We start from the raw sequence: 23337 nt of genomic DNA, 5'->3' as shown, positions 1-23337 counted from the left end.
TAGTGGCTATTGGAAGTAAAGCTAATACTGTACATTTTAATTCATAGTGTGATAGTAGTGTATTTAAATACCTGTAATTTTTTAGGCATTTTAGGAACTTGAAAGTAGAAATTTAGTTAGACTAAAAATATTTCGTTCAGTAATGTTCTCTAATTTTTAATATTTTAAAGTATCATATATTGCTTATTCTGTGCAAAAGTCCTGTGGTCTTACTGTCAAATTATCTGCCTGATTCCGTTACCTAGTGTTATAATTGGATTATTTATGTTTTGTGGGTAAAGCACTGTCTTTTCTCCCTTATTTATTAATCAGTTAATCCTCTTCTGACACTTGACCCATCCCAGTGAAAGTAACTTCTTCTTTTTCTACCTCTCTTTCCCTAAATTCTAACACTTAACTAATTTTATTATAATTTTTGGCTTACTTTTATCTTTTCTCCCTAGACTACAAGTTCTTTGAAGACAGAGACCTTGTAAACCTTTGTATTTCCAACTTTTGTGGCTTGTAGATATTAATGTACAGGAAGTATTCAAAAATTTTATTCATCAAGATACTTAACTATGCACCTACCAAGTATGAAGCTCTTTCGCTAAATAAAACAGATATGATTCCTGCTTTAGAAGATTGTTTTCTGTAAATTTTTAGCCAAATAGCTCAGTTTGTTAGTGCGTAATAGTCACGATGTCTATATGAAAGCTATACTTTGAACAAAATTATGATCTTACCATTCAGGGATGTATTTGGGTTTACTGTCAACAAAGGCAGGGTATATGTAGTGTTCATAAAAACACAGTCCTTTTATTTAAAGTAATTAAAGTCTAGTAGATGCTAGGTGTGTACTCAGTTATGCAAATTTAAGCTATCTGTTTTTCCAGCTGCTTTATGTTTTCTTTATGAACTCATTGAACACAATGCCCTCATATCAGTATTTCATTGGGGAGTGCTAAGTACTGTCCCTTATCTGTGAGCAGAGCCAATGAAGACCTGCTTTTACTTTTGGCCTGGGGAATATGTGTTCACATTTTTAAAATTATATCCTTTAGATATTCACTTATTCACTCGTTTATAAGTACAAGATTGTCAGCATTCTTTTCAATGGTGAGAAACTATAACAGTGCCAAACCACATTCTTACCTCTCTAGTTTGTAACTTTGCATATATACACCAATGAGTGTAATGGAGCAAGAGAGCATAGAATAATGAGTATAAATTTACTGCAACAAAAAATAAATGTAGATGTTTTATTTCTCTACAGCACGTTTGTTAGAGATAATATTCTCCCATGCCAATAATATAAGGTAATCTATATCAATAGTGGCAAATTGCATTAATTTACACATTAGTCCATAAGGTATATAAGTGCTCTTCCATAAATTGGGCTCTAAATTATTTTTCCAGCAATGTGAATTTCATTGACTTATCACTTTTCTCATTTGGTAACCAATAATACAAATTTGCGGAGGTTAGAGCCACGGTTAGCACAGAGAAATTCGGTTGTTTTTGTGTTTTGTGTTTTTTTTTTTTTATTTTTTCCATTTAGAGGCAGTAACAGCTCAAATACAAAATGATCACCTCATTTCATTAACCCTATGCTTTGACCAGCTCGTAAGAAAAGTGAAATTAGCTGAGTTTGCCTATTTGTTGAGTTTTCCCATCACTGAAGTTGATTTAGGTCATGGAAGCTTATTAGGAAAAATATTGAATATGTATTATATCTTAGGCTCTCATGCTGTGCAAGGTGCTACAAATATAATGGTGTTTCTAGTCCTTGTTCTTCAAGAAACTTGTCATACAGCGTGAAAATTGCTCTGACAGGGTGCTGCAAGAGAACACAGAGTAACCTACCCAAACTGGTTATGAGGGCTGTGATGAATTCTGAAGGACAATTAGGTTGTAAGCAGGTGAAAACTAGAAATAAAAGCATTATAGGCCAAGATAATGGCATGTACAAAGAACTTATGGGAGAAGAGGACGTGGCCCACTTCTGTAATCTACAGTAGTTAATATGGCAAGCAGGAGCTAGATCACAAAGAACTTTGATGCCAGTATAGGATGTTTGAACTTCATCCTAAAAACTAGGGAAGCCATTGAAGACTATTAAGTATAGATATTATATGGCCAGAATTATGTTTCAGAAAGATGATTCTGGCTAGCACAGAGATGAGTTAGAAAAGGCTTAGTACTAAGACCAGGTAAGAAGCTTTTAGTGATCAGATGACAGACAAATGACAAACGCTTCAACTCTTGTTAGGATGGCAGTTTGAAGAACCAGTTGAATGTAGGAAGTGAAAATGTGTAAGTATATTCAAAGATGATGCCAAGTTTACTTGACAGGAAAAGAGGAGACGGCAGTGCCGTTTTAATGGAATATATAGGAAGAGCAAGTTGAAGAAGGAATCCATTTTAGTATTGAGTATGTTGGCCTAACATAACCCAAACCTGTGTTTAGCATGACATGCTGACTTACAGATGCATGAGGAACACTTAGGTAGAGATATCCAATAGGCATTGAATTTGTATATCTAGACCAAAGAGAGAGACTGCTTTAGATATAAATTGGGCAATGAGCTCTATGAAAATGATAGTGTTTTAGAAGGATGAGATTACTTATGGCTAAGGTGACCCGTGATTTATCATCTAAACAAGAACTCTTGAAAATAGAAGGGACTGTCATTAATAATTATACTAGGATAGCAGGCTAATCCAGGACTGGCCAAAGCAAATCAGGAGATACTGTCGCCTCATCCAAGGAGAGCATATAAAATGGAGAAGAAGGCTAAAGACAAAACTCTAAAGAACACTATAGGAGAACTTCAAAAGGAGAATATGATCACAGCGATAGAAAAGAATTAAAAAGTAGTCGTATTATAAGGAAAGAGAATTTTTTAAGGAGAAAGTGGTCAGCAGTCATATTACAAAGAGGTCAATAAAATAAAGACTGATAAGTTGTACAACAGTATTGGCAACCTTGGAAACAAGTTAAATAAAGAGATGAAGGCAAGCCAGCAAGAGGGTTGAAAAGTAAATGGGAGATAAGGAAGTTATGATAATATAGATATCATTAATAAAGTTATTTATAAAATAGAGAAGAAGGGGAGATCATTAGAGGGAAAGCAATGAGGTACCCTTGTTTTTTGAGAGACTTTATATTCCAATGCTTATGCAAGAGTCAAGATAAAATGGAAGAAAGAATAATTGCTTGGTTTAGGTCCCAGAGAAAGCAGAAGACCATGGGATTTAGAGCATAGATGCTAAGGTTAGCCTTGAATAAGAAGAGAGACACCTTTCTTTCCATGTGTTGCAAGAGACAGAAAAGTACCTATATGGATTCAAAGAAGTTAGTAGGGGAACAGGAAGTTGGAGATTTTCCCACCCAGTAGCTTCTGTTTTTGAGATGAAATAGGTATTCTGCTGATATTAAGGGAGCAGTAGTGAAATAGGAAGCCGAAGAATGGTGAAGATTTTTTTTTTTTTTTTGGTAATGAGACAGGGTCTTGCTCTGTCACCCAAGTTGGAGTGCATTAGGGTGTGATCTCAGCTCACTGCAACCTCCGCCTCCTGGGCTCAAGGGATTCTCCCGCCTCAGACTCCCAAGTAGCTGGGACTACAGGTGTGCACCGCTGAGCCCAGCTAATTTTTTGTATTTTTGTAGCAACGGGGTTTTGCCATGTTGTCCAGGCTGGTCTCGAACTTTTGGGCTTAAGCGATTCACCTGCCTTGGCCTCCCAAAGTGTTGGGATTACAGGCGTGAGCCACTGTGCCCAGCCCGATGAAGATTTTAAATAGTTATTGAGATAAATGAGAGAATAAGCAGATGTGTGATATGTAGAATTATTTCTGGGTACTGTCAAAGGATCAGTTGATATTGGGCACTGTGAATTTGTAGCACACCAGCCTCTAAAATTGGGAAATTTTCTTCAGCACATATGAACAGCTCTGAGAAAGTTTAGCAAGAGTGAAATGAATAGATTGAGTAACAAAGACATTAAAGGTTCGTGATAAAGCATGTAGGGCCTGGATGGAAGGGCTAGAAGACAGTAGGGAGCTGGTAAACTGGGAGAAAACGGAGTTAAAAGGAATAGAAATCTCTGTGCAAGCAAGAAGAGATTAAGAATGAATTTCCAGGAGAAGTAAGAAGTAGTGGTTAGACAGTAACCCGAGTTTAAGATAGCAAAAGTGGGGCCGGGTGCAGTGGCTCACTCCTGTAATCCCAGCATTTTGGGAGACTGAGGCAGAGGGTCACTTGAATCCAGGATTTTGAGACCATTCTGGGCAACATAATGAGACCTCGTCTGTAAAAAATAAAAATTAGGCATGGTGGCACACGCGTGTTGTCCTAGCTACGCAAGAGGCTGAATTGGGAAGATGGCTTGAGCCCAGGAGGTTGAGGCCGTGGTGAGCCAAGATCATGCTACTGCACTCCAGCCTGGGCAACAGAGTGAGAGCCTGTCTCTAAAAAACAAACCAAAAAAGATAGCAAAAGTGGGAGCAGTTTCAAGTGATGAGGTTGAATTAATGCAAGTGTCTTTGAATTGAGGAGCCAAGGAATGATAAGACTAGGACAAATTATCCATGTGGGCATTGTCACGCAGGACCCAGGATGGGGGCAAGATTGGAGACAAACACTGTGAGCCAAATGCCAAATGAATGTGAGGTAGCAAAAATGAGGTCACTCTCATTTACTGAATTTTTTTTCCAAAATAATAAATTTATTACAATTTTTTTTGTTTTTTAGTACAAAGTGGTTGTCCCTAAAATTGGAAACATATTAGATCTTTGTACAGCATTGTCTGCTTTGTCAGGAATACCTGCAGATAAGGTAAGATGTTTCTGGGGTTGAAGTATATAAGTTGGTATTTAGTTTCTCAGTGTTGCAAAACCAGCTTAATAGAAATTCGTTTCCTTTTAGATGATAGTTACTGATATATACAATCATAGATTTCACAGAATATTCGCTATGGATGAAAACCTTAGTAGTATTATGGAACGGGATGATATTTATGTGTAAGTATAAAACTCATTGTGCAAAATATTACTTGAAAAAAAAATTAAAAGAAGTAACATAAAATTTTGAGAGTTTATGGTCAGTTTTGTCCTTGTAGGTTTGAAATTAACATCAATAGGACAGAAGATACAGAGCACGTAATTATTCCTGTTTGCCTAAGAGAAAAATTCAGACACTCAAGTTATACCCACCATACTGGTTCTTCACTTTTTGGTCAGCCTTTTCTTATGGCTGTACCACGAAACAATACTGAAGACAAACTTTATAATCTCCTGCTCTTGAGAATGTGGTAAGTGCCAGACAATTCTACATTGACAAAATAAATATGGGAATAAAATATAAAATAGCTAATAAAAATAAACACATAAGGTACTATCGGAATATAATTATTCAAGTCTGTATTATCTCAATTTTGTTTATAGTCAGATTATAGTCCTAATCCACTTTCTTATTCACGTAAAACATATTATGGAGGTAATTTCAAACCCAGGAAGCATGAAGTCTGTAGCAGTTTTAGACCAAAAGTTTACAGTTAGAAGGACATAGGAATTTATGTTATGGGGTTGAAGTATATAAGTTGGTATTTAGTTTCTCAGTGTTGCAAAACCAGCTTAATAGAAATTTGTTTCCTTTTAGATGATAGTTACTGATATATACAATCATAGATTTCACAGAATATTCGCTATGGATGAAAACCTTAGTAGTATTATGGAACGGGATGATATTTATATTGTAATTATGTTTTACATGTTTGTTCTGTGAAATCATAACAAATGTCAAATGCTATATGTTTGCACTGTGAAATAATAACATGTCAAATGCTTCATTTCTTTATATACATTACCAGTTCATGATTAATAGTGTTGTAAGGCAGCCTATTTTTTGCCTTCCTAAATCCCTTGATTTGAATTATAAAGTTATCAAGAATGTCATTTGATCCCTTTTATCCTTGCAAACTGATATATTTAGTATTCTTTCTTGCATATCTAATTATTATAGTTTCATAACCCATATATAAAGATCACATTATACAAATATAAGTGTTTTTAGCAACAATATATACCATCTAAATGAGGATAAGTTGAGAAATTATTTGCAACAAACATTTAACATTTAATCTAAAAGGTAACATATTAATTATTTTTAGAAGGATGAGCAAAACAAATTACTAGTCAGTTATACTTATGGTACTATAAGTTTGAATTTATCTTTGAATCTACTAAGTGACCACTGTTACTGCATTAAAAAGTTTTGTTTTACTGATAGAATGAAAACTTTTTTAAAGTTTTTATCTTTGTAGTACTGAACTTGTTTGATTTCTGATTTTACTTAAGCCGATATGTCAAAATATCTACCGAAACTGAAGAAACTGAAGGATCCCTACACTGCTGTAAGGACCAAAATATTAATGGGAATGGCCCAAATGGCATACATGAAGAAGGCTCACCAAGTAAGACTTTTCTGTTAAATTGTACAAATGTTTCACTTAGATAATTGCTTCAGAGAAAAAGTTAAGAAAATGGGAAATAAAGAACTAAAAAATACCTGCAAACCTAGGATTAATAATATTAATAATTTAAAAATATAACATTGGGTTTATTTAAAGCTCTGTAATATCTAAAATTAGGTGAAATGGAAACAGATGAGCCAGATGATGAATCCAGCCAGGATCAAGAACTTCCCTCAGAGAATGAAAACAGTCAGTCTGAAGATTCAGTTGGAGGAGATAATGATTCTGAAAATGGATTATGTACTGAGGACACTTGCAAAGGTCAACTCACGGGACACAAAAAACGATTGTTTACATTCCAGTTCAACAACTTAGGCAGTACTGATATCAACTACATCAAAGATGATACCAGGCATATAAGATTTGATGATAGGCAGCTTAGGCTAGATGGTAAGTATTTGTGAAAAATGGCTTGAACATTAAACAAGCAGAGCATGTTATTTTTTTTTTAGGTGAAAACCATGAAATTCAGCCCTGTCAAGAAATATACCATTTACTTTTCTATCTCAAATTTTATATGAAAGGACTTAATATCTAAGTAGACTAAAATGTGCGTTTGTGTTTCATAAATGGAGATCGAACTCGTGCTTAAGTTTTCTTTTTTTAAACTCTTAAATTATTTCAATGGCTTGGAAACTGCTCTTTGCCCTAATCACCAGTACAAATAGAAAAGATTGCTGTTTATTTATTCTGGTGTATATCCTAACATTAAAATATACTTTAATACTGAGACATATTAAATTTTAAAGAAAAAATATGTTTTCCACCTTAGAAAGATCTTTTCTTGCTTTGGATTGGGATCCTGATTTGAAAAAAAGATATTTTGATGAAAATGCTGCTGAGGTAAGTCATCACTCACTCACTTATTTACCTTTCCTTGATTTACTTTATGCGATTACCAGAGATAATCATACTGTTTTGTTACATTCTTTGCTTCCACCAAATATGTTTATTTTGCCAGTAAAAAATTGGTCATGAACTAGAAAAAAAAGTCTTTGCAAAAATACCTTTTTTTTTTAAAGGTTCAGAGTTCATTTTGAACATGTTTTGGTCATCCATATAGGAGTGTACAGGAATTATTTAGAAGTATGATATAAATCTCAACTGAAATAAGCTTTATGATTCTTTTGAGAAAGTTTAGGAGTTTTCATTATTATTCATAGTAAGATGGTATCACTAAAATGAGTTTTGTTTCATTTGTTCTCTTAACTCAAGAAATACTTCTCTTTAGGACTTTGAAAAACATGAAAGTGTGGAGTATAAACCTCCTAAAAAACCCTTTGTGAAATTAAAAGATTGCATTGAACTGTTTACAACAAAAGAAAAGCTGGGTGCAGAAGATCCCTGGTAAGAGACAAAATTAAATAATTGTTTTTGTTTTCTTTAACGATTTTTTGTGAGATATGTGCCACATCAAGTTGAAAAAGTAATTACTAAATTCTCTTTGATGTTTTAAATAGTAAAGCATTCTTTATATAAGTTGTAGCCTATTAAGAGGGATGGGAATGTCTTAAAAAATACTATTACAGTGTTGCCTTAATTTTATTACTGTGTTTTTCATAATAGCCATTATACTATTGATTCATTTTAGTTAGTTTTTTTCCAAGAAATTTTAGCTATGTAATCATTTTGAGAGAAGCTTTTTAGGAAAAGTGTAGTGATATATTTTGTGGTGTTATTCCATTAGAGCCCAGTTTTTTTTTGTTGTTTTTTTTTTTGTTTGTTTGTTTTTGAGACGGAGTCTCGCTCTGTCACCCAGGCTGGAGTGCAGTGGCGCAATCTCGGCTCACTGCAAGCTCCGCCTCCCAGGTTCACGCCATTCTCCTGCCTCAGCCTCTCCGAGTAGCTGGGACTACAGGCGCCCGCTACCACGCCCGGCTAATTTTTTTGTATTTTTAGTAGAGACGGGGTTTCACCGTGGTCTCGATCTCCTGACCTCGTGATCCGCCCTCCTCGGCCTCCCAAAGTGCTGGGATTACAAGCGTGAGCCACCGCGCCCAGCCAAGAGCCCAGTTTTGAGATTTTCTAATACCTGTCTTCCAGCACAGATTTGTGACCTATGCCTTTTTTGCATACTAAAAGAGAAATAATCTAGCCCTCATTATGTCTTTAAATATTTATTTGTATATTAATTTGTAATGGTTTAACCTATTTGGAAAATGTGTTGAAAATAAAAATAATAAGAATTGCTTTCAACCTGGTACATATTAGGCGTACTATAATTGCCCACTGAATAAATGTAGAACTTTCCAAACATTTTTTGTCTATTGTTTTCATTAATGGGGGTTGTTTGTACCTCTATCAAGCTTTAAATACTTCTGTTTATTCTTAGGTATTGTCCCAATTGTAAAGAACATCAGCAAGCCACAAAGAAATTGGATTTATGGTCCCTGCCTCCAGTACTTGTAGTACATCTCAAGCGATTTTCTTACAGTCGATACATGAGAGACAAGTTGGATACCTTAGTTGATTTTCCTATCAAGTAAGCTTTAATTGTACTTTATAAGCATTGGGCAACTCCTCTTTCAAACTTATTTGATGCTTTTTGTTATTATCCTTTAGTAAACATCAAGTGCCATTGGGCCCAATTTCAGCTTTCAAGTTTGTTTTTGAGTAGTTCTAACAATTTATAAGGATCCGTGTTTCAAAATTTTTATTTTTTCTTAGAGATTTTCCAAAGACCAAAGAGAAAATATACTTTTAAAAAATAAAAAACAATAAAACTCCTTCTGTGTTATATTACGTATGGGTTAATTGGTCTCATTTATAAATCTAAGATACTTTATGGTACTTAGTGATTTTGTTTATCCTAGGAATTACTTCATCATTACTCATCACTTACTCCTAAATATGTTGGGTTTTTTTGGTGTTTTGTTTCTTGGTTTGTTTTTTGAGACAGAGTCTCACTCTGTTGCCCAGGCTGGAGTGCAATGGTGCAATCTCGGCTCACTGCAACCTCCACCTCCTGGATTCAAGTGATTCTCCTGCCTCAGCTTCCCAAGTAGCTGGGATTATAGCCACCTGCCATCACGCCCGGCTAATTTTTGTATTTTTAGTACAGACAAGGTTTCACCATATTGACCAGGCTGGTCTCGAACTCCTGACTTCAAGTGATCCACCTGCCTTGGCCTCCCAAAGTGCTGGGATTACAGGCATGAGCCACTGTGCCCAGCCCTAAATGTGCTGTTTTCAAAAAGACTAAAATAAAACAGAATAATTGAATTGCTTAGAAGGATAACACAGTAGTGAAATAAATCATCCCTATTGCATTATCCTTCAGTTTTCCTATTGCCATTATATGACATCATATCTGTAAAAAGATATATCTATGGCCATACCACCTTGAACGTACCCTGACCTTGTCTGTAAAAAGATACAAAGAAGTCTGTATACACCTTCACACTTTATCTCTCTTTTTTTCTTCCCCTGCTTTTAACAGTTGAGAATTCAGAATGACAAAAAGGGAACATTGTATTCCCCATCACTTAGTCATTCAGCAGAAGGACTTCATCACACAATATTTTGTACAAGTACTTGGTACTGTCCCATTTTGCAAAAAGAACTTTCAGTGGTATTATTTCATATTCTGTGATATTTGTGCACCAAAATGTACTTGATACAGTTAGTAAGTAGACAATTGCTAAAGGCAGGTGTATCTACAAAGGTAACTAGAAAGAAATAGATTACATAAAACAAAATATTAGGGAGGGGGGAGGGACAGCATTAGGAGATATACCTAATGCTAAATGACGAGTTAATGGGTGCAGCAAACCAACATGGCACATGGATACATATGTAACAAACCTGCACATTGTGCACATGTACCCTAAAACCTAAAGTATAATAATAAAATAAAAATAAAAATAAAATATTCACTGGATTACTTGTTCTAATTGGTGGTTATAAATTGAAAATTATTTGTAATTATTGAGTGAAAAAAAGATCATTTTCTCTTTAACAAAATAGCGAGCCATAAGTTTTCAAGAGTATAGCATTTGGCAGTGTAAGTATAAGAAAAAGAATCAGGGCTGGGCACAGTGGCTCATGCCTGTAATCCCAGCACTTTGGGAGGCCGAGGCGGGCAGATCACGAGGTCAGGAGATCGAGACCATCCTAGCCAACATGGTGAAACCCCATCTCTACCAAAATTCCAAAAAATTTGCTGGGCATGGTTGTGTGCGCCTGTAGTCCCAGCTACTCAGGAGGCTGAGGCAGGGGAATCGCTTGAACCCAGGAGGCGGAGATTTCAGTGAGCTGAGATCGCGCCACTGCACTCCAGGCTGCCTGCCGAAAGAGCGAGACTCCATCTCAAAAAAAAAAAAAAAAAAAAAATCAGAAGTAATGACAAACTAGAATCTATCAGAGATGTATTTAAAATTTAGAATCATTATTGCTTTTTAATGATGCAAATACAAGAAGAACAACCAGAAATAATAATAAGCTATTTACAAGATAGTCATTTCCCAGGTTCTTGAATGATAGATTTTGATTAGTCAGTTACATTCAAAGGATGTTGCCCATTTCGGGTATATAGGTTATCAAAGACAGCAAATGTAGAATAAAAATTAAGGTTTGATATATTAGTATTTTTTAAAACTTCTAAGAAAGTTTTCACTATTCCTGTATGTTTCTTAATATAAATCTCTTCCTCTTTTTTTTTTTAATCTCCGATCCTGCCCATAAATTACTTTCTAAAATTGACTGTAAAATAAAGATCTACTGGACCCAGATGGTCAATAGTGATGACTGTTTTTCCTGGTATACTGAGAGTTAAATGTGTTAGCATAAAAACGTTTATCTGAATGACAACATTCCACATTTTTATTTTATTTTTTAATTTTTGTGGGTACATAGGTGTATATATTTGTGGGGTACATGAGATGTTTTGATGGAATGTGAAATAGTCACATTATGGAGAATGGGGTATCCATCCTCTCAAGCATTTATCGTTTGTGTTATAATCCAGTCACACTCTTAGTTATTTTAAAATGTATAATTAAGTTATTATTGACTATAGTCACCCTGTTGTATGATCAAATAGTATGTTTTATTCACTCGGTTTTTTTTTAACCCATTAACCATCCCCACCTCACCTCTCCCCTACCTTCCCACCACACTTGTCATCCTCTAGTAATCATCCTTCTACTCTGTCCATGAGTTCAATTGTTTTTATTTTTAGATCCCACAAATGAGAACATGGGATGTTTGTCTTTCTGTGCCTGGCTTATTTGATTTAACATAATCTCCATTTCCATCCATGTTGGTGGAAATGGCAGGATCTCATTCTTTTTTATAGCTGAATAGTACTTCATTGTGTATATGTACCAGATTTTCTTTAGCCATTTATCTGTTGATAGACACTTAGTTCCATCAACATTGCAACACATAGTTTCATCAAATCAACAAGATTTGGTTGTTTCCAAATCTTAGCTGTTGTGAACATTGCTGCAACAAACATGGGAGTGCAGATATCTCTTCAATATAGTCAATGAAGCATTTTAAAATTTTCAACCCATAAACAAACGTTTGCCAAAACATTAATATCTCAGAGGTATGTGTATGATTTGTTTTGTAAGTTATTTGACTCATGATTTCTTTAGTGAGATATATATATGTGTATATATATATATACACACACACATATATATACATATATACATATAGATATATATATATGTCAAACAACAATGGCAGAAGGGAATGGAATTCATTTCATTTAGGGACTACATAAAAATTAACTTGGTTTCTTTTTTAAACAGTGACTTGGATATGTCGGAATTCTTAATTAATCCAAATGCAGGTCCTTGCCGCTATAATTTGATTGCTGTTTCCAACCACTATGGAGGGATGGGAGGAGGACACTGTAAGTTGACAGTTTGCCTTTTTACCCAAATCATGGTGTTTGAAGAACTCCAGACTTTTTTCTTTAAGATATTTATTACTTCTTAAGGATAAAATATCAGATGTGTCTTGCATATAGTAGTTCAGTATTGATTAATGAATGAGTCAGCTTTTGAACCTTTTTTTCCACATAGGGTATAGAGAATTGAGTTCATCATACTCCTCAGTTCAAGGCCCAGTAGGGAATGTTGTCCCATTTAGAGTGCATTTCCCTCCACATTCTCCTTCCCCTTTGCTTTCTAACATATTTGATGCATATACTCTTGTAAATCATTAACATTTATTCATTTATATAATTGGTACTGTGCTATAGATCTCACTAGGTCTCGACACTTATTAAGACTTACCTGTGTTACTTTGTGTCCATTTAGTCAGTTGTTTCTCGCTGCTCATGATTTACATCTACCATATTTTATCTCTCCACTTACCTCATGATGGACATCTAAATTCCCTTTCACTTTCTACCACTGTAAGACTGATAAACCATTGTTTATGGTATCCTACGTAAGAATTTATTTGGGCTGCATACCCAAAAGTGAAATTGCTGAGTTTAAGTGAGTAAGTGTTGCCAGATTGCCCCGCCTCCCAGGATGGCTCTAACACTCGACACTCTGCAAGCAGTTGATTTTTCTGTTGAACAGTATTTACATTCCTTGGATATATCCTACTTACCATTATATATTTTTTGACACAGTTGGATTCAGTCAAATTTATTTAGGGTTGTTACAATTTCATTCATAAGTGAAATGGTTTTGTAAGTTTTTTGTATTTTCAGTATCTTAGTTTGGAATAAAGATTAGAGTCATAAAACAAGCTGAGATGCTTTATCCTTTTTCTGGTTTTTGGAACATCTAGTACAATATAGGAATTAACCGTTCATCAGAGTCTAGTAGAATTAACCTGTAAAGCCATCTAGGCTTTACAGCCATAATTGTTTTTATTTATGTCATGCGTATCGGTCTATTCAGTTTTCTTTTTCCTTTTGTGTATATTTTGATGTTCTCTCTGTTTCTAAAAATGTATCCATTTCATTTAGGTTTTTCAATTTATTTAAGAATTGTTGTTTATAATGCTTATATTACACTATTTTTGTCCGTTTTTTATTCTTTTTCTCTTTTTTTTTAAATCAATCTTCCTGGCCAGGCATAGTGGCTCACGCCTGTGATCCCAACACTTTGAGAAGTGGAGGCGGGTGAATCATGAGGCCAGGAGATCAAGACCATCCTGGCCAACATGGTGAAACCCTGTCTCTACTAAAAATACAAAAGTTAGTTGGGTGTGGTGGCACGTGCCTGTAATCCCAGCTACTCGGGAGGCTGAGGTAGAAGAATTGCTTGAACCAGGGAGCCGGAGGTTGCAGAGAGCCGAGATCACACCACTGCACTCCAGCCTGGCAACAGAGCAAGACTCTGTCTCAAAAAAAAAAAAAGTATCAGTCTTCCCAGATTTCTATCTTGTTAGTCTTTTCAAAGAATTACTTTTCATCTTATTAAACTTTTATTTTTGTTATTGTATGTATTTATACTTTTTATTATTATTATATTTTATTTTATCTATACATTTTTTTTGAGACTGGCTCTCTCTCTGTCACCAGGCTGGAGAGCAGTCGCACGATCTTGGCTCACTGCAACCTCCACCTCCTGGGTTCAAGCGATCCTACCACCTTTGCCTCCCGAGTAGCTGGACTACAGGCACATGCCACCACACCCAGCTAATTTTTTTGTATTTTTAGTAGCAGTGGGGTTTCACCATGGTGCCCAGGCTGGTCTTGAACTCCTGGGCTCAAGCGATCCTCCTAACTCAGCCTCCTGAGTAGCTGGGACTACAGGTGCACACCACCACACGTGGCTTGTATGTATTTATTCTATCTAATTGATTTCTTCCCTTCCCTTCATTGTGTGGTTCCTCTTGTTACTTTGGGTTTCTATGTTACTCTTCTTACAACTTCTTGAATTGAATGCTTAGCTTTTTGCTTCTCATTGTTTCTCCCATATTGAAGGCTGTAATTAAAAGGCTATAAATTTCTGCTAAGTACTGCTTTAGCTGTACTTCAGATTTTCATTATCTTTCAATTGTATGTATGTTTTAATTTCCTTTATGATTTCCTAATTAGCACAATGTCATTTAATCATATGCTTAGTTTTCAAATATAGAGTTTGTCACTTCATTCTTACCTTTATTACATAGCAGTTGAGAGCATTGTCTATATTAATCTTTAGGAGTCTGAAAGTTCTAACATGTCTTAATACATGGTCTGTTCCTTAAATGTGTGTATGCTTGGAAAAAAATATACATCCCCCATTTAGATATAGAGTTCTTTATATCTCTGATAATTTAAGCTTATCAGCTGTATTCAAACCATTGTTATCCCTGGTTATTTTTTATGTTCATTTTATTCCTGAGAGGAATTTGTCAGGACTCCTACTAAAGTGTTGATTGACCTGCTTCTCCCAACAGTTTTATTAGTTGTTATTAATATTTTGCATAATTATACTTATTTTCATAATGGGTTCCTTTTAATACCAGGATTTGACATTCTTTGCCCCTTTTTTCTTAGGTATTACAAGTGTTACTCTAGCTTTCTTTCTGATACCATTTAATTTACAAACTCTGTGCCTTTTTTTTGAATGTGTCTCTTATAGATCACACAGATCTAAGTGCAGCATCTGCTCTGCACTGGTCTTGGGTTGAGATCGACAAACTCACAGCACACAAAAGGATTCACCCAGCACCAGGTTTACTTATATTTAAGAAAGGATACAGGTCAAGAAACAATACAGCATGCACAGCAACAGCTTAGGAGAGGTCCTAAGGAGAGAAAATAGGGAAAATTCCTTCAAAGGAAGCTGTTCATCCCATAGCTGTTTCCTTCCACTCCTCACCAAGGCTGATTTTTAACCAGAGTTCATGGGGTACAGTCATATTAGTTGTCAAATATTTTGTTAGCCCAACAGGACTTTGAAACAGCAATAAGACTAATTCAGGTAGCCTGAGTATTGCTGATTTCTGTGACAAAAATTGAAGCATGAAATTTAAAAGCTTTCTTCTAGATTGTTTTCTCATTTCTGCCTCCATCCATTCTGTCGCATTCTTCAGCCATCTTGCATGCACACAGAAATATTCTTGAGTTCATATATTGAGAACAGAGTTCTCAATTTTTTTTTGTTGGTTCCTTTGACTCTAACTTCCATCTGCTTCTACGGTTTCTCTCCATGGTTGATTTTTGAGGAGAGGGAACCAACAACAGATAGAATATGAAACGTTTCTTCCGCATGGTAGTTACTCAGTAAAATTGTTAACCAAACAACTTAGAGTTTAAACCATTATTTTATTGTGATCGGTTGGTTGGTTGGCTGGTTGGTTGATTGGCTTGTCTTTTGAATTATCTTCTGACCGCCAGTGGAGGTTCACCAAAGATAATGCCTACCTTACTTTCAAAGTATTGTCATTCCCTCTGAACATCATCCAAACAGGTAACTTAATAGAAAGAATATTGCCCTTTGATTTCAGCCATATTAAGGATAATACCTCAATTTCTTATTTATATACGAATGGGAAGAATAATAATATTTACTTTAGGATGGGAAGAATTATTTAGAAGCCGTACCCTACAAAAGTGTCACTTTTTAGAAGCAATGACCACATATAATTATTTCGGAAACATTGTGCAACTTTATTTCTTCAGTTATTGAGTAGTTTATACAAGGCATGGGATGGGGAAAGGGGCATTTTTTTAACTTAAAGATAAAGCAGATCTTTAAAAATTATGTGGATTAGTGAATCACTTTTTGCCTTTTTCTTGCTGTATACAGTCATCCCTTTGTATCAGTGGATACCACAGATGTTCAAGTTCCTTATGTAAAATATTGTAGTATTTGCATATAACCTACCCACATCCTCTCATATACCTGTATGTGTAGATTATTTATAATACCTAATACAATGCCTGCACATCACTTCATTCACATGAATTGAACATAGTACTCAGCACGTGGCAAATTCAAGTTTTCAGGACTTTGTGGAATTTTTTTTTTCCTCAAATATGTTTGATCTGTGGTTGGTTGGGTTCAGGGACGCAGAACCCATGTATGCACAGGACCGACTACACTTTTGTTAAAGACCAAAAGAGATTCTGGTGTTAAAACAAAAAACAAAACAACAAAAAAAAAAACTATAGCATAATGAGTAGAGGTATCAGAAAAGAAATTGTCATAGAAAATTTAAAAGTAAGTTGAAATTTCAAACTATGAAGTCAGAAACAGATCTAGGTTTAAATCCTAACTGCTAGCCAACAGTATACTACCTTGAGTAAATTATCCTTCTTTTGATGCCTTAATTTCCTATCTCTCAGGTGGGGAGAATAATAATGATAATACCTTCTTTATGAGACAATACATGTAAAGTGCATAACACTATGCCTGGTACACAGTAAGCACTACATTAATGTTAATTACCATTTATTATCATTAGTGTTATTCTGTGAATTTAAAATAATCTGTTTTTTCCTGAGATGAAAAAAGAATATTTCAACTTATATGAAAATTATTTTTGGCATCTAATTGTGGAAATTAGAAATCATTTGAATCAATTGAATGTGTAATAAATAAGCCTCATAGATGATTATCAGGCAGTTTTCATAGATATTCCTTATATAGATGATTATAGAGTTCTGAGGAGTCCCCAGAAAACCAAGATCATTTTCGTCACAGTGATTATATTTTTTTCATTAGATACTGCTTTTGCAAAAAATAAAGATGATGGAAAATGGTACTATTTTGATGACAGTAGTGTCTCCACTGCATCTGAAGACCAAATTGTGGTAAGTTTGTCTTATATTTCCTGAAAATTATGGGATTCACTGTCTTAAGGAGTGAATATAAATTAATAAAAGGAGCTCATGGAACACTGTAGTCTATATTCTATCAGCTTGAGTAGCTAAAAGAGACTCTTATTTAAAGAAATGTCAAATTGTCCCCTAAATGGAAATTTGTCTTCTAAATTTGCCCACTAACAAAAGCATAAATTCCAAGGTGAAAAAATTTTTGGTAGTTTTCAACATGGAGTTTCTAATAAAAATAATTAAGTTTTGCTTTGGAAAGTAGATTCAGCTCTTAACTTTCTAGACGTTGACTACTTAAAGCCAGAATGTTTAAACAGGAGGAAAAAAATCCTGGAAGTACCTTACCATACCTGTGATCTTTAAAGTCATATCCTGCCTTATGAAAATTAACTGTTTAAACTCAAAATGACATAATTAGATAAAACAAATTACAGATTTATAAAAGATTAATACTTGTGTACTTACTACTTTGATATTTTCTGAATAGTAAAAAAATGAGGAAGTTCCATCTGTTCACACTTGCATCAGTTTATCATCCACCGCTGACTCTCTCAGTATGGGTTTGTGTATGTGTGCACACACACACATATGTACGCACAGATGCATACATATATATATAGTTATTTCTCTCCCTATATCTATGACAAAAAGAGACTTGAATACTATAAATATTTTTAAAATTGTGTTAGTTTTAATTAACCACATTTTTTGTTTATACTTAAACTCCTAATTTTTTTTCTGCAAAAGAAAATCAATTCTGTTCTCATTAATCTCCCAGCCCTGACATCCTCAAATTGCCCACCTCCTCCATCAGTCTTTTTAACAACACTGCCCTAATCTTGGCTTCAAATAAACAGTTATCTTGTTTATATATAGTATACGAATTTGAGGTTGCCATGCATTTTAACAATGATGATTCTTATTTAGTCAACAAATTGAATATGATAGAGAGAGAGATACACAAAAGACTCCATTCTAAACAGAGTTAAAAAGACAGCTGTCACTCAGTCCAGAGTTTAAAAGATAGCTATCTCTGATTTATAAACCAAAGAAGACAAATAAGTAAATTAACAATTACAGCATGATAAGTACTATTAAATACCTTACTATGGCCACTTAGAAAGGGAACTTCTGTCTCAACTCAGATTTGGGGTTTGAGGAGACAATACCAGTACAGGGAAGTTCATCTGGTAAAGATGATGTCTGACCTGAGTCTGCTAGTAAAAATAAGAGTAAATTAAACAAAAGGTGTTCTAAGCAAAGAAAACGGTATCTACAAAAACAAGGAGGCATGACAGCGTGACATTTTAAGGGAACAGCACATAATTGGATGTGACTCAAAAGCTCTTAAAGGGACATAGGGAAGAAATTAGTCTGCAGATAAATTTAGCGCTTAGATCAAGAAAAGTGGCATTCTAGTTGTTTAGACATTTTCTTACGGACTATGAGAAGCCATTAGATTGTTAAACAAGAGAATAACATTGTTCAGTTTGTGTCTTAACATTTCTCTGAGAACATCATAGAAGATAGATTGGAGACACTGAGTAAAGAAACAGAAAAGCCATACAGGAGGCTGTCACATAATTTAAGCAATTAAAATAGTAGTTAGAACAATACAAACAAGGGGAGAATGGATTTATGAGATATTTACTGGATAGAATTAATATAACGTGCTAAAAGGTATAATAAGGTTAATAGATGTAGAGATCCAGAGAAGGAGAAGTTTAAGATGACTTTTACTTTAGCATTCACCAAGATTGGGAATATAGGAAGAATAGTTGCTGTTGAAGTTTGAGATGCCTATATGATAGCTGTGTGGAAATTTCCATTAGGTTGTTGGACTCATAAGATAGGAGTTCAGGGGTGAGAACTGATTTAGGTTATACATTTGAGATGTCAGCCTCAGGCAGCAGTTGAAGCCATAGGTTTAAATGAGTCACCTAGTGAGAGGATTCAGGTTGAGACAATGGTGGGCTGAGGACAGAACATAGTATGTTTAAAGGTCAGGATTTAATGAGTCCACAGAAGAGTCTGAGAAGAAACCAAAGAGATAGTAGGAAATCTGAGTAGTGTTGTCCCAGAAGCAAAAAATTGTTTGTTGATAGGAAAAGTAATAGTGAAGCATTAAATGCTACTGAGAGATTGACCAAAAGAACTGAAAAGGGCACCCATTTCAGTTGTTTATTAGGTTATTGACCCTACTGAAAGCCATTTTACTAGAATGGTTTGGGGAAAAGCTAGATTACTTTGAGTTGAGAAGTGTGCATGAGAGTGAATGATGAGTATTGACTACTCTCTTTATCACCCTGACTCTGAGGAAGAGAAAGAGAGGTATATGGCAGCTGGAAGGGGAAGTAGAATGGAGAGGGACTTATGATAGGAAAAACCTTAGGTATTTTTTAATGCCAAAGAGAAAGGTCCAGTGGATAAGGACTCATTAAAGATACACAGTGATGATTGATGGAACAGTATCCTTAAGATGGTAGGAGAAGTTGGACTCTACAGCAAACATGGGATGAAGTGACTAGTATTAGAAGGCAGGAATTTACCTTTTCCTTAAGAGATGATAGGAAAGAAAGCGTAGAATTCTATTTTTACGTTGGAGTAACTAGGTTAATCTGTGATACAGTTGCATTTATTTCTTTGTCCAAATAATTTAGAAGCACATAAAAATTTGTAATTCTAATGACCATTCTTTATTAGAAATCATCTTATATTTAATGAATTTTAGTAACTTCCATTTGACCATGCATGGTTTTTCTATTTCATTTATGCCCTCTCACCAAAATTGGTGACCAGCTAAAAATTCATAATGTATTTAATGTGATCTTTGAGAATCATAACTGTTTTAACATCCTTTGTTTTGACAGTCCAAAGCAGCATATGTACTCTTCTACCAGAGACAAGACACTTTCAGTGGAACTGGCTTTTTTCCTCTTGACCGAGAAACTAAAGGTGCTTCAGCTGCCACTGGCATCCCATTAGAAAGTGATGAAGATAGCAATGATAATGACAATGATATAGAAAATGAAAACTGTATGCACACTAACTAATGAAAGTCCTAGAAGCCATAAAAGAGAGACTTTCCTGCTGGTGGTATCTATGGAAATGATGAAGTTATCCACCACATTAAAACAAAAGTCTGAGATGGGGAGTTTCAGATAACCGAATGTAAATCCTTTATCAGATTTTAACTTGTGCAGTACTTGAAGTGAAACACAATGAAAACTTTAACAGAAATTGTCTCTTAATACATTTACAGTCTTGTATTTACAAGCTAAATATATATAGGAAATCACAAATAAATCCCTTTTAAGTTTGCTGCTGTTTTCATTAATTATGTTTCCTTTAATTTTTTGGATGTGAGTTGATGACAAATGTTAAATTTGTGGATGTTGGTCATTTATTTTGCTCTAATAATACTGCAAGAAAACTATGGCTGAACTTAGTTTTTGGATAATCTAGTTCATGTGCATTAGGCTGCCATATATACTACTATGATATTTAGCTGCAGTATCAATGTGGCATAAATACTGCGGCAGCATTCTTTGAAAACCACATTTTCAAATTTATCCCGGTAATCAATGTGGGCCTATTAAAACCAAATCATGATACAAGAAACAACCTTGGAAAAGTTATTTCCTTTTGTAGTACCTTTAAAAATCCAGGTATTATATTCATGTTACTGCCACTGTGGAAACAGGTTCTAGATTTCATACTCCATCTAAAGTCATTTTTCAATTACATGTAAGTATTATTTACTGCTATTGGGATCTATTCTTCAGACATTCAGGAACATTTTTTGCTTTAAAATGCATATCTTTAATTGGGTGTTGGTCCAAAATTAAAATTTTTGCTGTCTGTTTTTCTCTACCCCATTTTGTGGTAATTTGGAAACTTTAGCTCTCCCAATTATTGTAATATAAGGACAGACTTAATAGTATTCTGTATCCATAGTAATAATTGCATCAAGCTTAGATGAGAAATTTTTTTCATATACTGGCCTTTAAATCATTAATGGACAATTGGCTATAAAGGTAGGTCTGTTAACTTTCTTTGTGTGTTCCTGATGGAATTCACCATAGCCTTACAGCTTTTCTCAGAAGGTAACTTGTTATAAGAGAAATGGCATTTGCATGTTCCAGAGTCAGAACCTGTACAGTATATAAAGCATAAACACCTTGAATTGATTTTAGTTCACCACATTCAAGGATCCAGGATGCCAAAAATATGTGTGAACATTTGAAACATTTTTATTTGCTGCTTTTTCCCTTTGATCTAGTTGAAAGAATGTATTGTAAATTGGCATACAATACTGCCTTTAATAGAAAACCTAAATGCTGGGGCACATTTCACATATCGACTACCTGAGAAATTGCTTTGTGTCCCACTGTTATTAAAGCAAAAAGTATAATGTTCTTCACTTGAACTAATCAAATACAATAGATTATAAATTGTGTATTGTAAATAAAAGTTCACTCTGTGAGTGCACATTTTGGTAAATTATTTATTTATGTTAGCATTTAAAAGTTTTAAAAAAAAATGCATTTGACCAGGATAATGAGGTATGTTGATCATGGCTTTGCTTTATATCTTGATATTAAAGCTGGTTTATCATCCTGGTATTTCAAAAGCTGCTTTGGGTTTTTTTTTTTTCTTTTTTTTTTTTTTTAATGTAAACTAACCTCCTGCATGACAGAGGTTAAAATTTTGTCTGCACTTGAGTTCACTTGAGTTTACATTTGAAATGTGCATGTTTATTTATACAGATTTCAATAAAGCTATTCAAGGCCTTATTTAGTCTTTTATTTCTTACTCTTAATCTTTTAATAAAAATCCCCTACTTTATGGTTAGATGACTATATGCTAGACTTTTTAGTTATAAATAGTTAATACTAGAAAGGAAATTATGTCAGAGCAAAATGAATCCTACTATTAAGGACTTGTTTTAAAGCTGATTTTTTTCCACTTTAATATTTATTCATTAAACATATGTTTGTGTACCAATCACTGTTCTAGAGTCTGGAGATACAGCAGTAAACAGATATCCTTACCTTCACAGAGCTTACATTCTTTCTGGCATCTACCAACTAATGGACTATATTTCCATTTTTCCGAAGATTTAAAGAAAAGTCAAAGCTAAATCTTTTAAACCTAGATTGTGGTCTCCATCCTAATTCTTCAGAGACCACTTTCTTTTTAATGCCTGTCATTAACTTCTGTTCCCACTAAAAGAAGTGATGTTAATAATGCCATTGAAACTGTCAAACTCAAATGTCATTTTTCAGCTGCAAAAAGTAGACTTTAAAAAGAGTGCAAAAGGATAATACATATTCTAATTAAAAGGAGGTATTCAGGCTGGGCACGGTGGTTCACGCCTGTAATCCCAGCACTTTGGGAGACTGAGGCGGGAGGATCACTTGAGCCCAGGAGTTTGAGACCAGCCTGAGTAACATAGTGAGAACCTCATCTGTACAAATATATATATATTTTTTTTTAATTAGCTGGGTGTGCACACACCCGTGTTCCCAGCCACTCGGGAGGCTGAGGTGAGAGAATTGCTTGAGCCCAGGCAGTCAAGGCTGCAGTTAGCCGAAATCACACCACTGCACTCCAGCCTATGCAACATAGTAAGACTCTGTCTCAAAAAAAAAAGATATTCATAGATAATACAGGGTAGTGGGAATGTATCTAGACTAGAATTTCTACTTCTAGCTTTGCCACTTAGCAATCATATGACTTTGAACTTAATCTTTCCTAGTCTGTTTCTTTACCTGTAGAATAATGATGATAATAATAGCCAGCATTTATTGAGCACTTACTATGGACCAGGCACTATATTAATAAGTGTTTATATGCATTCTCTCATTTAATCTCACAACAGCTATGAGGTAGGGACAGTTGTCATCCCCGTTTTTCATATGAAGAAACCAAGATACAAAGCATTTAAGTAATATTCCCAAGCTCACACAATTGCTATGTGGTAGAGCCAATATTCTATCCTCAGATATATACTACCTCTCACTGTGTTATAGTGTCTGCCTCATAGGATTGTTGAGAGCTCAAATGAGATCATGTATT

At 34.7% G+C, this 23337-nt stretch overlaps 1 protein-coding gene across 5 annotated transcripts in view; it reads left to right on the top strand.

Annotated features, from left to right (window-relative positions):
* The window catches only part of USP15 (ubiquitin specific peptidase 15), a 148738-nt gene extending 126686 nt beyond the window's left edge, over positions 1-22052 (top strand). For all 5 annotated transcript variants that reach the window (XM_012510467.2, XM_012510466.2, XM_030822316.1 and 2 more), the window contains 11 exons: positions 4736-4819; positions 4910-5004; positions 5103-5294; positions 6340-6455; positions 6633-6905; positions 7288-7358; positions 7747-7862; positions 8848-8997; positions 12275-12378; positions 17147-17235; positions 20127-22052. In XM_012510467.2, coding sequence (XP_012365921.1) covers positions 4736-4819; positions 4910-5004; positions 5103-5294; positions 6340-6455; positions 6633-6905; positions 7288-7358; positions 7747-7862; positions 8848-8997; positions 12275-12378; positions 17147-17235; positions 20127-20309 — 1473 coding nt within the window. In that variant the 3' untranslated portion in view covers positions 20310-22052. The remainder of the gene's footprint in view (positions 1-4735; positions 4820-4909; positions 5005-5102; positions 5295-6339; positions 6456-6632; positions 6906-7287; positions 7359-7746; positions 7863-8847; positions 8998-12274; positions 12379-17146; positions 17236-20126) is intronic.
* The last annotated feature ends 1285 nt before the right edge of the window (positions 22053-23337 follow it).

This window comes from Nomascus leucogenys, chromosome 11 (assembly GCF_006542625.1).
Source record: "Nomascus leucogenys isolate Asia chromosome 11, Asia_NLE_v1, whole genome shotgun sequence".
NCBI lineage: Eukaryota > Metazoa > Chordata > Mammalia > Primates > Hylobatidae > Nomascus > Nomascus leucogenys.
The sequence above is the reverse complement of the archived record's forward strand: the minus strand, read 5'-3'. Positions and strand labels throughout refer to the sequence as shown.